This window comes from Bactrocera dorsalis, chromosome 2, assembly GCF_023373825.1.
Source record: "Bactrocera dorsalis isolate Fly_Bdor chromosome 2, ASM2337382v1, whole genome shotgun sequence".
In the NCBI taxonomy this organism is placed as follows: Eukaryota; Metazoa; Arthropoda; class Insecta; order Diptera; family Tephritidae; genus Bactrocera; species Bactrocera dorsalis.
The window spans coordinates 59,524,561-59,540,575 of NC_064304.1; the positions used below are offsets into that span (position 1 = coordinate 59,524,561).

Below are 16,015 nucleotides of genomic sequence, written 5' to 3' on the forward strand. Positions count from 1 at the left end.
TTTCTGGAACAAATTTTGAGTTAAACGAACCATTCCGCCGTATATGTCATGATTTCAATTCTCATTCCAGCACATTTGATCTAACAGACTCACTCTTTACCATTAAAAAAATTATTTTATCCACTCTTAACAAGTAACATTTAAATATTATAAACTTTAATTTAATTCTTAATTTTAGCTGTTGAAATTAAGGTCGCAACGCTTAAAACTCTCTTGCCTTTTATGACTCGGCTAATTCCGCTCGTTCGCGGATTGCGCCCCTCGCGTCGGTTGGGCGGGAGAAGGGTAATCGTTGGGTATTATTATTATTATATCAAATACATTCTTCAATAAATATGCATTTACCGTTTCGAACGGATATAAAAGCGGAAATAATGACAATTGTTGAAACTCCTATATGGAGTAAGCAATACCCATATCCTATTTCTGCTAATTCCTTCATAAACGAAGAGGTAAAAAAAAATGATTGTAGGTAAAATAATAAGGCCAAGCAAGAGCGCATATAATTCACCAATTTGAGTTGTACCAAAAAAAGGTGTAAATGAAGACGGTACGCCGAAATTGCGAATGGTAATCGATTATAAAAAATTAAATGAAGTACCAAATCAGATAAATATCCAATTCCGGATAACAATATATTACTTTCAAATTTAGGAAGCTCAAAATATTTTTGCACGATAGATCTGAAATCAGGTTTTCACCAGATCTTTATTAAAGAACACGATATCGAAAAAACTGCATTTTCAGTAAATAACAGAAAATAAGAATTTTTAAGAATGCCAGTTGGTTTAAAAAACGCGCCTAGTATATTTCAAAGGGCGATGGATAATGTTTTAAGGGAATTTATTGGAAAATTTTCTCATGTTTATATTGACGATATAATCGTATTTTCAAAAGGCTTCGAGGAACATAAAAAACATTTAGGTATAATAATAGAAGTACTAAAAAACGCAAATATGAAAATTTCATTACAAAAATTTAAAATCTACCAAGCAGAAGTAGAATTTTTGGGAGATATTGTTGCAAATAATGTTATAAAGACAGATCCAAAAAAAGTTGAAACAATTTTAAATTTTTCGGTTCCAACAACTCTACGACAGTTACGAAGTTTCCTAGGAATGATTGGATATTACAGAGAGTTTATTAAAAATTATGCTAAAATAGCAAAACTATTAACAATACATTTATCAGGTGAAAACGGAAGAGTTTCACAACATATGTCTTAAAAAATTAAAATTAGACTGGAACAAGAAGGACTTTTGGCAATTGAGAAATTGAAGTCTATATTAGTAGATCAAGTTGAATTAATTCAACCAAATTTTAATAAAACATTTATGTTAACAACAGACGCATCAAATGAAGTCATTAGTGAAGTCTTAAGCAAAGGGGCAAACCTATTACATTTATATCTAAAACGTTAAATTCAACAAAAAAAAAATTACGCGACTAATGAAAAAGAACTATACGCTATCGTATGGGCATTAAAAAATCTACGAAATTATTTATACGGAGTTTCAGATTTGGAGATTCATACCGATCACCAACCACTAACATTCGCAGTCTCACCTAGAAATCCAAATACCAAAATGAAAAGATGGCACGCTTTAATTGGAGAATGTGGAGCAAAAATTATATATAAGCCAGGTAAAACAAATGTGGTAGCAGATGCTCTATCACGACAATTTATTAATAATTTATCCGACGAATCGTCAACCACAGCAACTCAACATTCAGCTGAAAGTAGTGATCATACTCAGATACCCGCGACAAAAAAACCATTAAACCAATTTAAACAACAAATTTTACTAAGTAAAAATAAATTTACAATACATGAGCAAATTCAAGAGTTTGGAAAAATAAGATATTTAATTGAATATGATACTGTTGATAATTTAATCAGAATATTAAAGGAATACATCAAACCAAATATAGTTACTGCAATACATTGCTCAATAGAGGATCTGTACGAAATACAAGCGAAAATAAGAGAAACATTTACTAATAAATTCGTATATACGGAAAATTTTGCAATTGACATTACAAACAGAGAAACAAAAAAATATTTTTATATGCTATATTAAATGCATAGTAAAGATCACAAAATGTATTCATTTTAAAACAAATAAACGCGTCGAAATTTAATAGAACTAGGTGTATGGAAACTTTATTGGTCCACTGTATGTATATAATAAAGTCATGCATGCATTATTACCTAAATATTTAATTAATGTAGGTTTAATAAGTTATATATTTACATACATACTTATTTATTTGCTGGGCATTATATGTTCGATGACATATTAAAAGACCAAGCGGTCGCGCATATTCACGTACATACATATGTATGTAATTATCTGTGCATGTAAGCAAATATGACAGACCATACGTAAATATTTGTAAATTTGTCTACACACAACTTGGTGTGTAAATGTATACACTTATTGCTTCATGGGAAATCTCCGTTGTCACGGGTAACCAATGGCTTAAGCTTACGTTTTGTCGAAGAGTCAATGTGTCGAAGAACTGGCGCGACGACAAAGCGTCACAACATTGTGTTGTTGGTAGAAAATCCCAGCTGTGCCGGAAACACAAACGAATCGCCAATTGCTACTGCTTCCATTGCCGCTGTAACAGCTTCTCCCACAAACCAGTGTAAATATGTATGTTTATTTATGAGCTTGCATACATATCGACACAGATTTTTGCAAGCCGCGTAAAAATATACATATACTATATAAGTATATGTATATATGTATATGCTTCATATAGACGCGTGGCGATCGGCTTGTATCGCCACGGGGACAATCATGTTTACCCGCGCCTATAGATGTTTCCCATCAAAAAGTCTTACTATTTTTTGGTCTCTTCTTTTAAAATGAAAGGACAGTTCTATAAAGAAATTGAAGTTTGGTATATTATGAATCAGTTTGACAAACATTTATTTATAGCATTTATTTACGCTTACTAATGGTACATACGATATTTTTTTCTTCAACTCTAGTACCAACTGTCAACCTTAACATGTACGCGCCCAGTTTTTTGTCAACATTTATGGAATCTCATGCAGTAATGTTTCAAGGAAACGCTGGTCTTAAGCCGAAGGAAGGAGAATTAACAAGCAAACCTTGGCAATGGCCTATAAACTACCGGGTGAGAAGTTATTTGCATACATTCTGTCAAATAAGTACCCGAAAATTCTCATTATAAATTTTCCCGCTGAGAATATTTGAAGTTTTTTTTCCTAGGTTGGCACAATTGTCAGCCACTATTCAGTAAATTTTTATTGCTATGTGTGATTTAGTTTGTTCAGGGCGTCATTAGGAACAAGTCAACCTTTTGTGTGCTTTGTGATTTTTTTCAGTGGATGAAAACATTGAACAAAGAGTTTGTGTGAAATTTTGTGTTTCAAACGAAATTTCTTGTGCCAAAACTTTGAAAAAAACATTGGTTGATTCAACCATGTCGAAAACTCAAGTTTACGATTGGTATAAATCGTTCAAAGAGGGGCGAGAAGAAGTGAACGATTTGCCACGTTCCGTTCGACCTCTTCAACTGAAGAAAAGGTCGACAAAATAAAGGAAGTGGTGCTCGAAAATCGTCATTATAGTTTGCGAGAGATAGCCCAAATAATGGGCATGCCTTATGAGACCGCTTGTCATATTTTGGTTGATGTTTTGGGTATGCGGAAAGTCGCAGCGCGATTAGTGCCAAAAGATATGAATTTTCTTCAAAAAGTGAATCGCAGTAATGTGGCTGAAGACATGCTTGAACGCATAAATTCCGATCTAACGTTCATCGAACGCATCATAACTGGTGACGAGACATGGGTTTTCGAGTACGGCATGCAAACAAGTCAACAATAATCGGAATGGCGCGACAAAAATGAGCCGAAACCGAAAAAACCGCGACTAAGCAAATCGAAAATCAAGGTGATGCTGACTGTTTTCTTCGATATTCGTGGTGTTGTTCATTCGAAATTCTTACCGGAGGCCAAAACCGTCAATAAAGAATATTATCTTTGCGATATGAAGCGTTTGAGAGAGAATGTTCGTCGCAAAAGACCAGATTTGTGGCGGAACAACAGTTGGATTTGGACCACGATAATGCGCATAAAGCGATCATTGTGAACGAGTTTTTGAACAAAAATTCAACAATTATTAATATATTTTGTAAGAATTAGTAATATTAAATGAAAGAGGACATTTACACTCATAATTGTATTGAATATAAGCGATATCGGATCGGAATAAAAAAAATATTAATAGCAATAACTCGAAATTTTTGCACTCAGAATTGTATTGAACATAAGCGATATCGGATCGGATTGAAAAGCTTTCGAATTTTAAAAACCGTCGAAAATGTATTTTCTATTTATTATGCTGAATAAGCAAATATTTATTGTACAAATAAATGTCGACCAACAAAAAAAGCAAGTTGTCTAGTGAGAGTTTGTCTCAATACTATTACACAATGAAAATGGTCCACCTGTAACTGAAATATTTTAGTAGGAAATAAATTTACGTAATTAATATTAATAACAAAAGTTTTGGTTTGATGAATTTACTTTATATAAATTACAAATACAAAAACTTTTTGCGTTGAGATGGGCACGTGCTAATCTATTAATAAAATTGTTTAGTACTTAACTTCAAGATGGGTCGCCATTGAGTTACGAAATTTGGTGGGGCATTAAAAAATGGAATCTCAGAGAGGAAATGCTAATATTGCTAAAAAAAACTAATGAAAGTTGAAATTAGTATTCACCGGTTTAAAAGTGATAATCGATTAATAATAAGTTGTTTAAATGAGCTAAATCTCCCTCTACTACACTTCTCTATTCTGAAAGACTGGCACATCCTTGTACAACACACCATACTTGAGCACAATCAGCAAGATGTCAGCACCCGACGACACCACATGTGCTGAACACATAGAGAGCGACACGACATGACTGCACGACAGTGAACTGTAAATGGCTTCGTGAAGGCCGCTTAATGAACATTTGTAAGAAGGCAGCGACATAACAATGACCCGCATGTACACAAAACAGCACAACTGTCCAATTTGTATATACGCAATTTCGTTGTTGCCATACTAATACCTTTCACTTCAATGAAATTTAAAAAATAAGTAAATAGGTAAATTTATTTGTTTTAAATTATCAATTGTTATTTAAAATGATATAACACGGTAATTTAATGCTTCTCTTTGTAAAATAAGTTCAAGTTTGGTAGAGCTTTGAATAATTTTACATTTTACATATTAGTGGCATCTTCCCTACTGTCGTCGTCAATTTTTCAATTATTCACACTAAGTGATCAATTACAGATTGAAATTTGCCATGAAGCCACGAAGGATCGATCAAATACGTTTGCAAGTACTTCAGCAAAGAAAGCAACATGGCGGTTATTGGCCTTGAACGAGAAAATATCAAAACTGCAATGAAGCGTTTTGTAGGATATTTACTTTTGCAATTCATAAACCTTTTCCTACAGTTGTGCATCTCGCAGTTCATTCGGAGAAGGCCAAAGTGTGTATTTCAACCCAGAGAATACAGTACAGCCATCGGAAACACAGCCAACAACATAATTGACATTGACGAGTATTTTCTCGACTTACGTTAGTGATCCGTTTGCGAGAAAATTGATCTATTAGAATGCATCGTCGAAGAAATATTTACACTGAAAACAAGGCCAACCAGTAGATGGACATTCAGGTGTGTTCTCAACTAATGCATTAGGATGAATTTACACAATCCTCCCGAAAAACGACGATTGCTTCTACCTTCGGTTGCTATTTATTAATGTACGCGGTTCAACTTCATTTGTGTCATTGCGTATTGTGGATGGTACGGTGTGTGCAACTTTGTGAAAAGCATGCCAGCAATTTCAATTGCTGGAAACTGGTAATCGTTGGAATCAAACACTGAAGTTTGAACACTTTTCAACATATCAGCCTTCAAATCTGCGTCAGTTATGGGATACGAACACAAGTTACATTGCCGAAGACATTGTACATCGTATTCGCTAAGAATTGGAAATGGGCAAATTCCGATCGTCTAGACAATGAAGACGAAGCCGTTAATTATCCAGTGGAGTTTCTAAATTCTTTGGAGAGGATTGGTATGCCACCGCATCATTTGCGTCTCAAAACTTGATCTGTCATTATTATGTTTCGCAATCTTCATGCGCCTAAACTGTATAATGGAACCCAGCAGCTATCGAATACAAGGGGGCCGAATGCTTGATTCTACGAATTCCTTTGAGTTCCAACGATTTGCCATTTCAGTTCAAACGTATACAGTTTCCAGAGAAAATTGCATTTGAAATGACAATCAACAGGACACAAGGATAGTCGCTAAAAGTGTGTGGCATAAATCTGGAAATGACATGTTTTCCACATGGCCTGCTATACGTGGCGTGTTCATAAGTTCGAAACGCATCTTCTCTATACATTTACGCACCGAAACCAACAAATGTTGTTTACCAAGCTGCACTACATTGAAAAAAAATCTAGAAAAATCGCAAATAAATGATTTAAACACAAAATATAGTACATTCAACTTTTCATTTCAAAACACATAATTTCATTCAAGACAACGCCTGCGGGGTCAGCTAGTAAACATATAAATATACATGTACTCATGAGGAGAACAAAATAAACAACAACAAGTAAGGAAGGGCTAAGTTCGGGTGTCACCGAACATTTTATACTCTCGCATGATAAAGTGATAATCGAGATTTCATTATCCGTCATTTACATATTTTTTTATTTTTTAGTAGTTCCTGAGATATAGTTTTTGGTCCATAAGTGGGCGATGCCACGCCCATTTTCAATTAAAAAAAAAAACCTGGGTGCAGCTTCCTTCTGCCATTTCTTCCGTAAAATTTAGTGTTTATGACGTTTTTTGTTAGTCGGTTAACGCACTTTTAGTGATTTTCAACATAACCTTTGTATGGGAGGTGGGCGTGGTTTTTATCCGATTTCTTCCATTTTTGAAGTGTATATGGAAATTCCTGAAGGAAACGACTCTATAGAGTTTGGTTGATATGGCTGTAGTAGTTTCCGAGATATGTACACAAAACTTACTAGGGGGCGGGGCCACGCCCTCTTTTCCAAAAAAATTACGTCCAAATATGCCCCTACCTAATGTGATCCTTCGTGCCAAATTTTACTTTAATATCTTTATTTATGGCTTAGTTATGACACTTTACAGGTTTTCGGTTTTCGCCATTTTGTGGGCGTGGCCGATTTTGCCCATCTTCGAACTTAACCTTATTATGGAGCCAAGAAATACGTGTACCCAGTTTCATCATGATATCTCAATTTTTACTCAAGTTACAGCTTGCACGGACGGATGGACAGACATACATCCGGATTTCAACTATACTCGTCACCCTGATCACTTTGGTATATATAACCCTATATCTGACTCTTTTAGTTTTAGGACTTACAAACAACCGTTATGTGAACAAAACTATAATACTCTACTTAGAAACTTTGTTGCGAGAGTATACTCGTAAAAACAGAGCAGTGATCCTAACAAATAAACCAAAAAATATAACATACCCATTACATACTATATAACAGTGAGGTGAAGAAACCTGCAGTAGAAAACAATTGCAATACCTTTACTGGCGATTATAGCTAGTTAAAAACAGCGCCCCAGTCGTTTCTTCTCTTTGCTATGCGGCGCCAATTGGCTAATCCTAGCGAAGCCAGGTCCTTCTCTACCTGGTCTTTCCGACAGAATGGAGGTCTTCCTCTTCCTCTGCTTTCCCAGGCAGGTATTAAGTAGAATACTTTAAGAGCTGAAGTGTTTCCGTCCATACAAACGACACGAACCAGCCATGACCGTTGTCTTTTCATTCGCTGAACTATGCCAATGTCGTCGTATATCTCATACAGCTCAGCGTTCCATCGAATGAGATATTCGCCGTGGCCAACGCGCAAAGAACCAAAAATCTTTCTCTCGAAAACAAATCAGAAGTTGTGATAGTCCATGCCTCTGCACTATATAGCAGGACGCGAATAATGAGTGACTTATAGAGTTTCGTGTTTGTTCGTCGAGAGGAGACTTTAATTCTCAATTACATACTCAGTCCGAAGTAGCACCTCTTAGCGAGGGTTATTCTGCAATGGATTTCGAGGCTGAAATTGTTGTTGCTGTTAATGCTGGTTCCAAGATAGACGAAATTATCTAAAACTGTCAACAGTAACGTGGGAGCCTAGTCCCGAGTGCGATGACTGTTGGTTTGATGACAGGAGATATTTCGTACTGCTCTCGTTCACTGCCACACCCATGTGCTTTGCTTCCTTATCGAGTTTAGAGAAAGCAGAACTAACGGCGCGGGTGTTGAGGCCGATGATATCAATATCATCGGCATACGCCAGCAGCTGTACACTCTCATAAAATATTGTACCTGCTCGATTAAGTTCTGCAGCTTGAATTTTTTTCTCCAGCACCAGATTGAAGAAGTCACACGATAGGGAGTCGCCTTGTCTGAAGCCTCGTTTGGTATCGAACGGCTCGGAGAGGTCCTTCCCGATCCTGACGGAGCTTTTGGAGTTGGTCTACTCAAAAACTGCCGCAAACCTTAAATTACGAAACCACAATCAACCAACAAATGCTTCACGCACGCTTAAGCACAAAATATAATAAGTAAGGAAAGGCTAAGTTCGGATGCACCCGAACATTTTATACTCTTGCAACTTTCAAGAATCAAAGCCAGGGAAATTATTTATGGTGTAAAACATCAACTCCATGATCGAAATCCAACCAATGTTATATATACATATACTATATATAACTCCTAAACTAACAGACACATAAGCTTTGTTAGAAAACCGAAAACCATTATATGAAGTACATATATGGAAGTTGGGGTAATATCGACCACTTTGTCTTTATTTTTCTAATGTCACCTGCTTTTAACATGCCACATGCTAAATATCTAATCCTGATATTTGTTATTTTTCTTTTCATTGGGGGGTGTTTTTTACGTGGCGGGTCCCAAACCCAGCGCACAACCCTATGCAGGGGATTTTTCGCCTTCTCACTTTAGCTCGCCTTCAAACGGATGTTCTTAGGCTACCCAGAGGATACTTGGTCAAAGACCGGAAGTCGTGAGCTGCTTGAGTCATATGTAAAAGAATCGTTTCTGGCCACTCCCAAGTGAATGGCGATCAGAGAACTTTCCTCACTTGCGTGAACTTCTACACATGACTCCATCCTCCTTTGTAAAATATGGTCGGACGAAAGCATGCCCAACGATTGGAATCTAAGTGTGCTCTGCCCAATCCATAAAAAAGGAGACCCCACAATCTGCGCCAACTACCGTGGGATTAGCCTCCTCAACATTGCATATAAGGTTCTATCGAGCGTATTGTGTGAAAGATTAAAGCCCACCGTCAACAAACTGATTGGACCTTATCAGTGTGGCTTCAGACCTGGTAAATCAACAACCGACCAGATATTCACCATGCGCCAAATCTTGGAAAAGACCCGTGAAAGGAGAATCGACACTCACCACCTATTCGTCGATTTCAAAGCTGCTTTCGACAGCACGAAAAGGAGCTGCCTTTATGCCGCGATGTCTGAATTTGGTATCCCCGCAAAACTGATACGGCTATGTAAGCTGACGTTGAGCAACACCAAAAGCTCCGTCAGAATCGGGAAGGACCTCTCCGAGCCGTTCGATACCAAACGAGGTTTCAGACAAGGCGACTCCCTATCGTGCGACTTCTTCAATCTGCTGCTGGAGAAAATTATTCGAGCTGCAGAACTGAATCGAGCAGGTACAATCTTTTATAAGAGTGTACAGCTGCTGGCGTATGCCGATGATATTGATATCATCGGTCTTAACACCCGCGCCGTTAGTTCTGCTTTCTCCAGACTGAACAAGGAAGCAACGCAAATGGGTCTGGCAGTGAACGAGGGCAAGACGAAATATCTCCTGTCATCAAACAAACAGTCGTCGCACTCGCGACTTGGCCCCCACGTCACTGTTGACAGTCATAACTTTGAAGTTGTAGATAATTTCGTCTATTTAGGAACCAGCGTTAACACCACCAACAATGTCAGCCTTGAAATCCAACGCAGGATTACTCTTGCCAACAGGTGCTACTTCGGACTGAGTAGGCAATTGAAAAGTAAAGTCCTCTCTCGACGAACAAAAGCCAAACTCTATAAGACGCTCATAATTCCCGTCCTGCTATATGGTGCAGAGGCTTGGACGATGACGACAACCGATGAGTCGACGTTGCGAGTTTTCGAGAGAAAAGTTCTGCGAAAGATTTATGGTCCTTTGCGCGTTGGCCACGGCGAATATCGCATTCGATGGAACGATGAGCTGTACGAGATATACGACGACATTGACATAGTTCAGCGAATTAAAAGACAGCGGCTACGCTGGCTAGGTCATGTTGTCCGGATGGATGAAAACACTCCAGCTCTGAAAGTATTCGACGCAGTACCCGCCGCGGGAAGCAGAGGAAGAGGAAGACCTCCACTCCGTTGGAAGGACCAAGTGGAGAAGGACCTGGCCTCGCTTGGAATATCCAATTGGCGCCACGTAGCGAAGAGAAGAAACGACTGGCGCGCTGTTGTTGACTCGGCTATAATCGCGTAAGCGGTGTCTACGCCAGTAAAGAAGAAGAAGAAGATATTTGTTATTTAGAGGCTAGGACAAGTTTTCGCTCAAATTTATCTGTTTTAGACACATAGATACACTATTATGAAAAAAAACACGCTCTTATATTTTCAATGGGATAACTCACATATTGGTTGATATATGCGGTACAAAGGCTCCCGTAAGTTCGAAAATTTTGATCTTGAGTACATGGGGGCTAAGGGTAGTATTGGTCCGATCAAACCCGTTTTTTACAGACAGACTATATATATCACACTTTGACCGAGATTTTCGATCAAAAGTCCACGATGGGTACCAGGGTCCACTTATTAAAAAAAAATTGCGTACAAGTGCCCCCTGCAACAGCGATCCTTTGTTCCAATTTACAGCTTTATATCTTAATTTAATGCTAAGTTATGGCACTTTATATGTTTTTGGTTAATGGTAATACATATACGAACTAGTCCCTCAGTTTTTAAGATATCGTTTTGAAATTTTGCAAACGTCATTTTCTCTTCAAGAAGCTGATCATTTGTCGGAACGGCTGATATCGGACCACTATAACATATAGCTGCCATATAAACTGAACGATCGGGATCAAGTTCTTAAATGGAAAACATTCACATTTAACAAGATATACTCACCAAATTTGGTATAGATTTTTTTTCTAGGGCAAAAATGTAATCTCCGAGAAAATTGTTTAGATCGGTTAACTATAGCATATAACTACCATACAAACTGAGCGAACGGAGTCAAGGGCTTGTATGGAAAACTTTCGTATTTAACGTACTATTTTCACGAAATTTGGCATGGATTAGTCCTTAAGGCAACAATTAAATCTCCGAAGAAATTGTTCAGATCGGTTAACTATAGCATATAGCTGCCATACAAACTGAACGATCGGAATCAAGTTCTTGTGTTGAAAACTTTCACATTTGACGATATATCTTCCCGAAATTTGGTATGAGTTATTGTTCATAGAAATAATGTATTATCAGAAGAAATTATTCAGATCGGCTCACTATAGCATATAGCTTTCATATAAACTGAACAGAAAGTTACTAAAAGAAATGTCCCTGTGAAGGGTATATTAGCTTCGGTGCAGCCGAAGTTGACGTTTTTTCTTGTTTTTTACTCACGTTTTTATTCAAATTTCGATGGTCCAGAACGGATGGACTGACAGACAGCCAACTGGATTTCAACTTTTCTCGTCATCCTTATCATTTATACAATATAAATGTCTATTTCGCTTACTTTTTGATGATACGGTCAGTCGTTAGGTGAATAACTCTATAATACTGTGTAGCAAGTGGTATTAAAAATAAAAAAAAAGCAAGAATATTAAAAATGAAACCAAATACGTAAACCCAAACAACATTACAAGGCATACCAGCTAGAAACGTTTCGGAAAGGAGCACAGGAATATTACAAGAAGCACATATGCTTACATATAACAGCGACTGCGCTCTCATATCGACCGAATGGACGAAAACACTCCAGCTCTGAAAGTATTCGACACAATACCCGCCAGGGGAAGAGGAAGACCTCCACTCCGTTGGAAAGACCTGGTGAAGAGGGACCTGTCTTCGCTTGGCATTACCCTTTGGCGCCACGTTTCGAAAAACGAAGCGAATGGCGCGCTGTTATTAACTCGTCTATAATTGCCGTTTTCACTGCTAATAAAATTTTATTCAATACTGTTAAACCCGAATTACCGCATATATGTATACATATATCACAATATATATAAAAGTCTCTAAATACCAAATTATCAAAATCGAAGAAAATTTTAAGTATTTACTTGCGACGAAATTTTGGCAGTTTCCCTTATGCCTAATAAAGCAATAGGCACGTCCGCATGCAACAAGTAAGCAAATTTAGAAATATTTGAAAATATATACGTATTTCAGTGTCCGCTCATTATTTATATAATATACATACAAACATGTATAATTGTCAAGCGCCATACATAAATATATGTACGTATTTATATCTATAAAACATATCAGGCAGCGGTTCTACATAATAAAAATTACATGAGAGTGCATATTTATTTACGTATGAACATATACAAGTATAACGGGGTTTTCAGTGTGGAGCTACAAAAGTAGACCAATAGGGACAGCAAACGGCGCAATATTTTTCCTCCCTCTTTTAACATTTTTCTTCAGTAAGATTTACCATTTCATCATGGAAATATACGATCCACCAACGTGTCAAAATTATTATACTCCATTATATTATATTATTATTATTATTATTATCATTATACTATATTATAGTTTTGTTCACCTAACGAGATGTAAGGTTTTATATACTATAGACATATAAATGGTCAAGAGGACGAGAAAAGTTGAAATCCGGGTGACTGTCCTTGAGTAAAAATTGAGAAGTCTTGATGAAACTTACATCTTGAAAAAAAAATGTCGGTTGCAATAACTGAACCACTGCCACGTCCACAAATCGCCCTTAACCGAAAACATATAAGGTGCCAAAATTAAGCACTTAATTATGGTATTGAGCTGATGCAGAGGATCAAAGTAGCAAGAGGCACCTGTGGGCAAGATTTTTTGAGAAAGTGGGCGTGGCCCCGCCCTCTAACAAGTTTAATGTATGTACATATATATCTCCCAACCCGCTTAAGTTACAACAACAAAATTTGCTGAATACAAATTTTATAAAAACTTCTACCAACAGTGCGATCGATGTAAATGGAATACAACTCCGCCCACTCCCCATATAACGGTACTACTAAAAACTACAAAAGGAACGATAAATCAATAACAAAATACGGTAAACACATTGAATTTTACCACCTATATGGTATAAGATAGCTTTATGGGAACCGCCGTGAAAATTGGACCATGAGCGTAGCACCGCCCACTTTTTGGTGAAATTCCTTATCTCGGGACCCGACCAACCGATTTCGACAAAATTTACTACAAGGCATTTTATTTACATTCTTATGTGGCATTGTGAAAATGGTCGAAATCGAACACCTACTTCCCATATAGCACAGTTTTAAATACCACTCGGTTTGTTCAGTTTCCAGTACACAAATCAAGAGGAAACCAATATAACGGGATAAAACTTTGCACGAGTAACATCTTTAGTGTGTGTCACCTTAAAACCAAAAATTGTTTAAATCCAATAAAAACTGTTCAAGCTCCTAGGTAACGAATATTTGGACCCCAATACCTATACTTGACTTCTGATCGAATGTCGGTGAATGTGTGATATACAACTTGTATATAACTGAAATTAAGAAATAATCCTTCTCTTATAATGGTATGTCTGTATTTCAAAAAATGGGTTGAATTCGACCAACACTTCCATAGCCCCCATATACCTAATAAAAAAATTTTCGAACTTCGCGGAGACTTTGTACCGCATATATCAAATAAAATGTGAGTTATCCCGATGAAAATAGAAGAGCGTGTTTTATGCATAATAGTGTATCTTTGTGCCTAAAATAGATAAATTTGAGCAAAAACTTGGCCTAGCCTCTAAATAACAAATATCAGGATTTTCAAACGTCCGACTGACTTTACTCTATATGATTAGATTTTTAGCATGTGACATGTTAAAAGTACATACATATGTGGGATTGGGAAAATAAAGACAATGTGGTCGATATTACCCCAACTGCCATATATGTATTTATATTGTATAATGTTTTCCGTTTTTCATACGAGCCTATATAACATTGCTTGGATTTCGATAGTGAAGTTGACGTTTTACATCATAAAGTATTTCCCTGGCTTTGATTCTTGTAAGTTGTAAAAGTATAAAGTGTTCGGTTGCACCCGAAATTATATTAAATTAAGAAGAATTGCGTACAAAACAACGAATTGAACTCTTTAACGAGCTCTAAAAGGGTAGACAAAAAACTAAATAAAACAAAGAATTTTCATTATGACCTCAATACAAGCTTTAGTAGACCCTAAACTAGAACCAAATCAAACAGATGTTTGACATAAAAGCCAAGGAACGAAATAAATTTTCAGATAAAAACCCTTTGCACAAATTGCTTGTCACATGCACATACATATAGTATAACGAATAGAAATTTAGATTTAATTGCTTATATTGTCACAAAAGACACCAGGCAGTTCATTGCTTCATTACAGCACATATCCTCGCCACATAGAAGCCACAAGCAGATCCACAGGTTAAGTCGCAACGGCAACTCCCAAAAATCGCGAAGAGACACCATACTGCTCAAAAGCACCAAAAACTTAGACGTTAAATAGCGAAATCCCACTGCAGTCGTCTCCATCGAATACCGAGGAGAACTGTTTAAACTCAGAGCGTTAATAAAACAAAAATCACAACGATCACTCATAGCGTCTAAGGCACAAAAGAGGCTAAAACTGCCAGCAAAGTTACTAATTTTAAATTACGGAAATGGGCCCAAGAGTAATCCTCAAATAAAATCTGACCCATTGCCTTAATTTCTCCCCAAGCGGATAAGTGAAAGTTGAAGCTATAGTAGGACTATAGCAACTTACTAACATGCTTCCAAGCTATCACACAAATAGCAAGCACTTGAAATAGGTTTCGAACCTTAAGTAAGCACATACGAACTGCAACACCCCCGCTCCAATAGACACATAATATTAGTGAGCGGCCTTATACTTCAAATATTACTTGCAGGTGTTGAAAATGTTTCCAACACATTTTTGGTGGGACACTAAGTGGAAAATTTAAATCAATACATTAATTCACAATTAAGGAAATAAAAAGAGATAGGAAAACTTCCCCCTATATTAAATAAAACTGTAGAAGATCAGTTTTGTAAGGACTTCTGAATTCTTCTTTACTGGCGTAGACACCGTTTACGCCATTATAGCCGAGTTAGCAACAGCGCGCTAGTCGTTTTTTTTTTTTGCTATGTGGCGCCAATTGGATATTCCAAGCGAAGCCAAGTCCTTCCTCACTTGGTCCTTCCAACGGAGTGGAGGTCTTCCTCTTCCTCTGCTTCTCCCGGCGGGTACTGCGTCGAATACTTTCAGAGCTGGAGTGTTTTCGTCCATTCGGACAACATGATCTAGCCAGCGTAGCCGCTGAACTATGCCGATGTCGTCGTATATCTCATACAGCTCATCGTTCCATCTAATGCGATATTCGCCGTGATCAACTCGCAAAGGACCATACATCTTTCGCAGTTGTTGTCATCGTCCAAGCCTCTGCACCACAGAGCAGGACGGGAATTATGAGTGACATATAGAGTTTGGGTTTTGTTCGTCGAGAGAGGTCTTTGCTTCTCAATTGCCTACTCAGTCCGAAGTAAAACCTGTTGGCAAGAGCTATCCTGCGTTGGATTTCCAGGCTGACATTATTGGTCGTGTTTACACCGGTTCCAAGATAGACGAAATTATCTA

General features: G+C 37.3%; 1 protein-coding gene across 11 annotated transcripts in view; it reads left to right on the forward strand.

The window, feature by feature from the left end:
* LOC105227653 (protein O-mannosyl-transferase 2) overlaps positions 1 to 16,015 on the forward strand; it is a 233,343-nt gene that overhangs the window by 74,252 nt on the left and 143,076 nt on the right. For all 11 annotated transcript variants that reach the window (XR_007421881.1, XR_007421880.1, XR_007421879.1 and 8 more), the window contains one exon: positions 3,002 to 3,150. Coding sequence is in view for 7 of the 11 variants with exons in the window: in XM_049449965.1 (XP_049305922.1) it covers positions 3,002 to 3,150 (149 nt within the window). In the remaining 4 variants the exon portion in view is untranslated. The remainder of the gene's footprint in view (positions 1 to 3,001; positions 3,151 to 16,015) is intronic.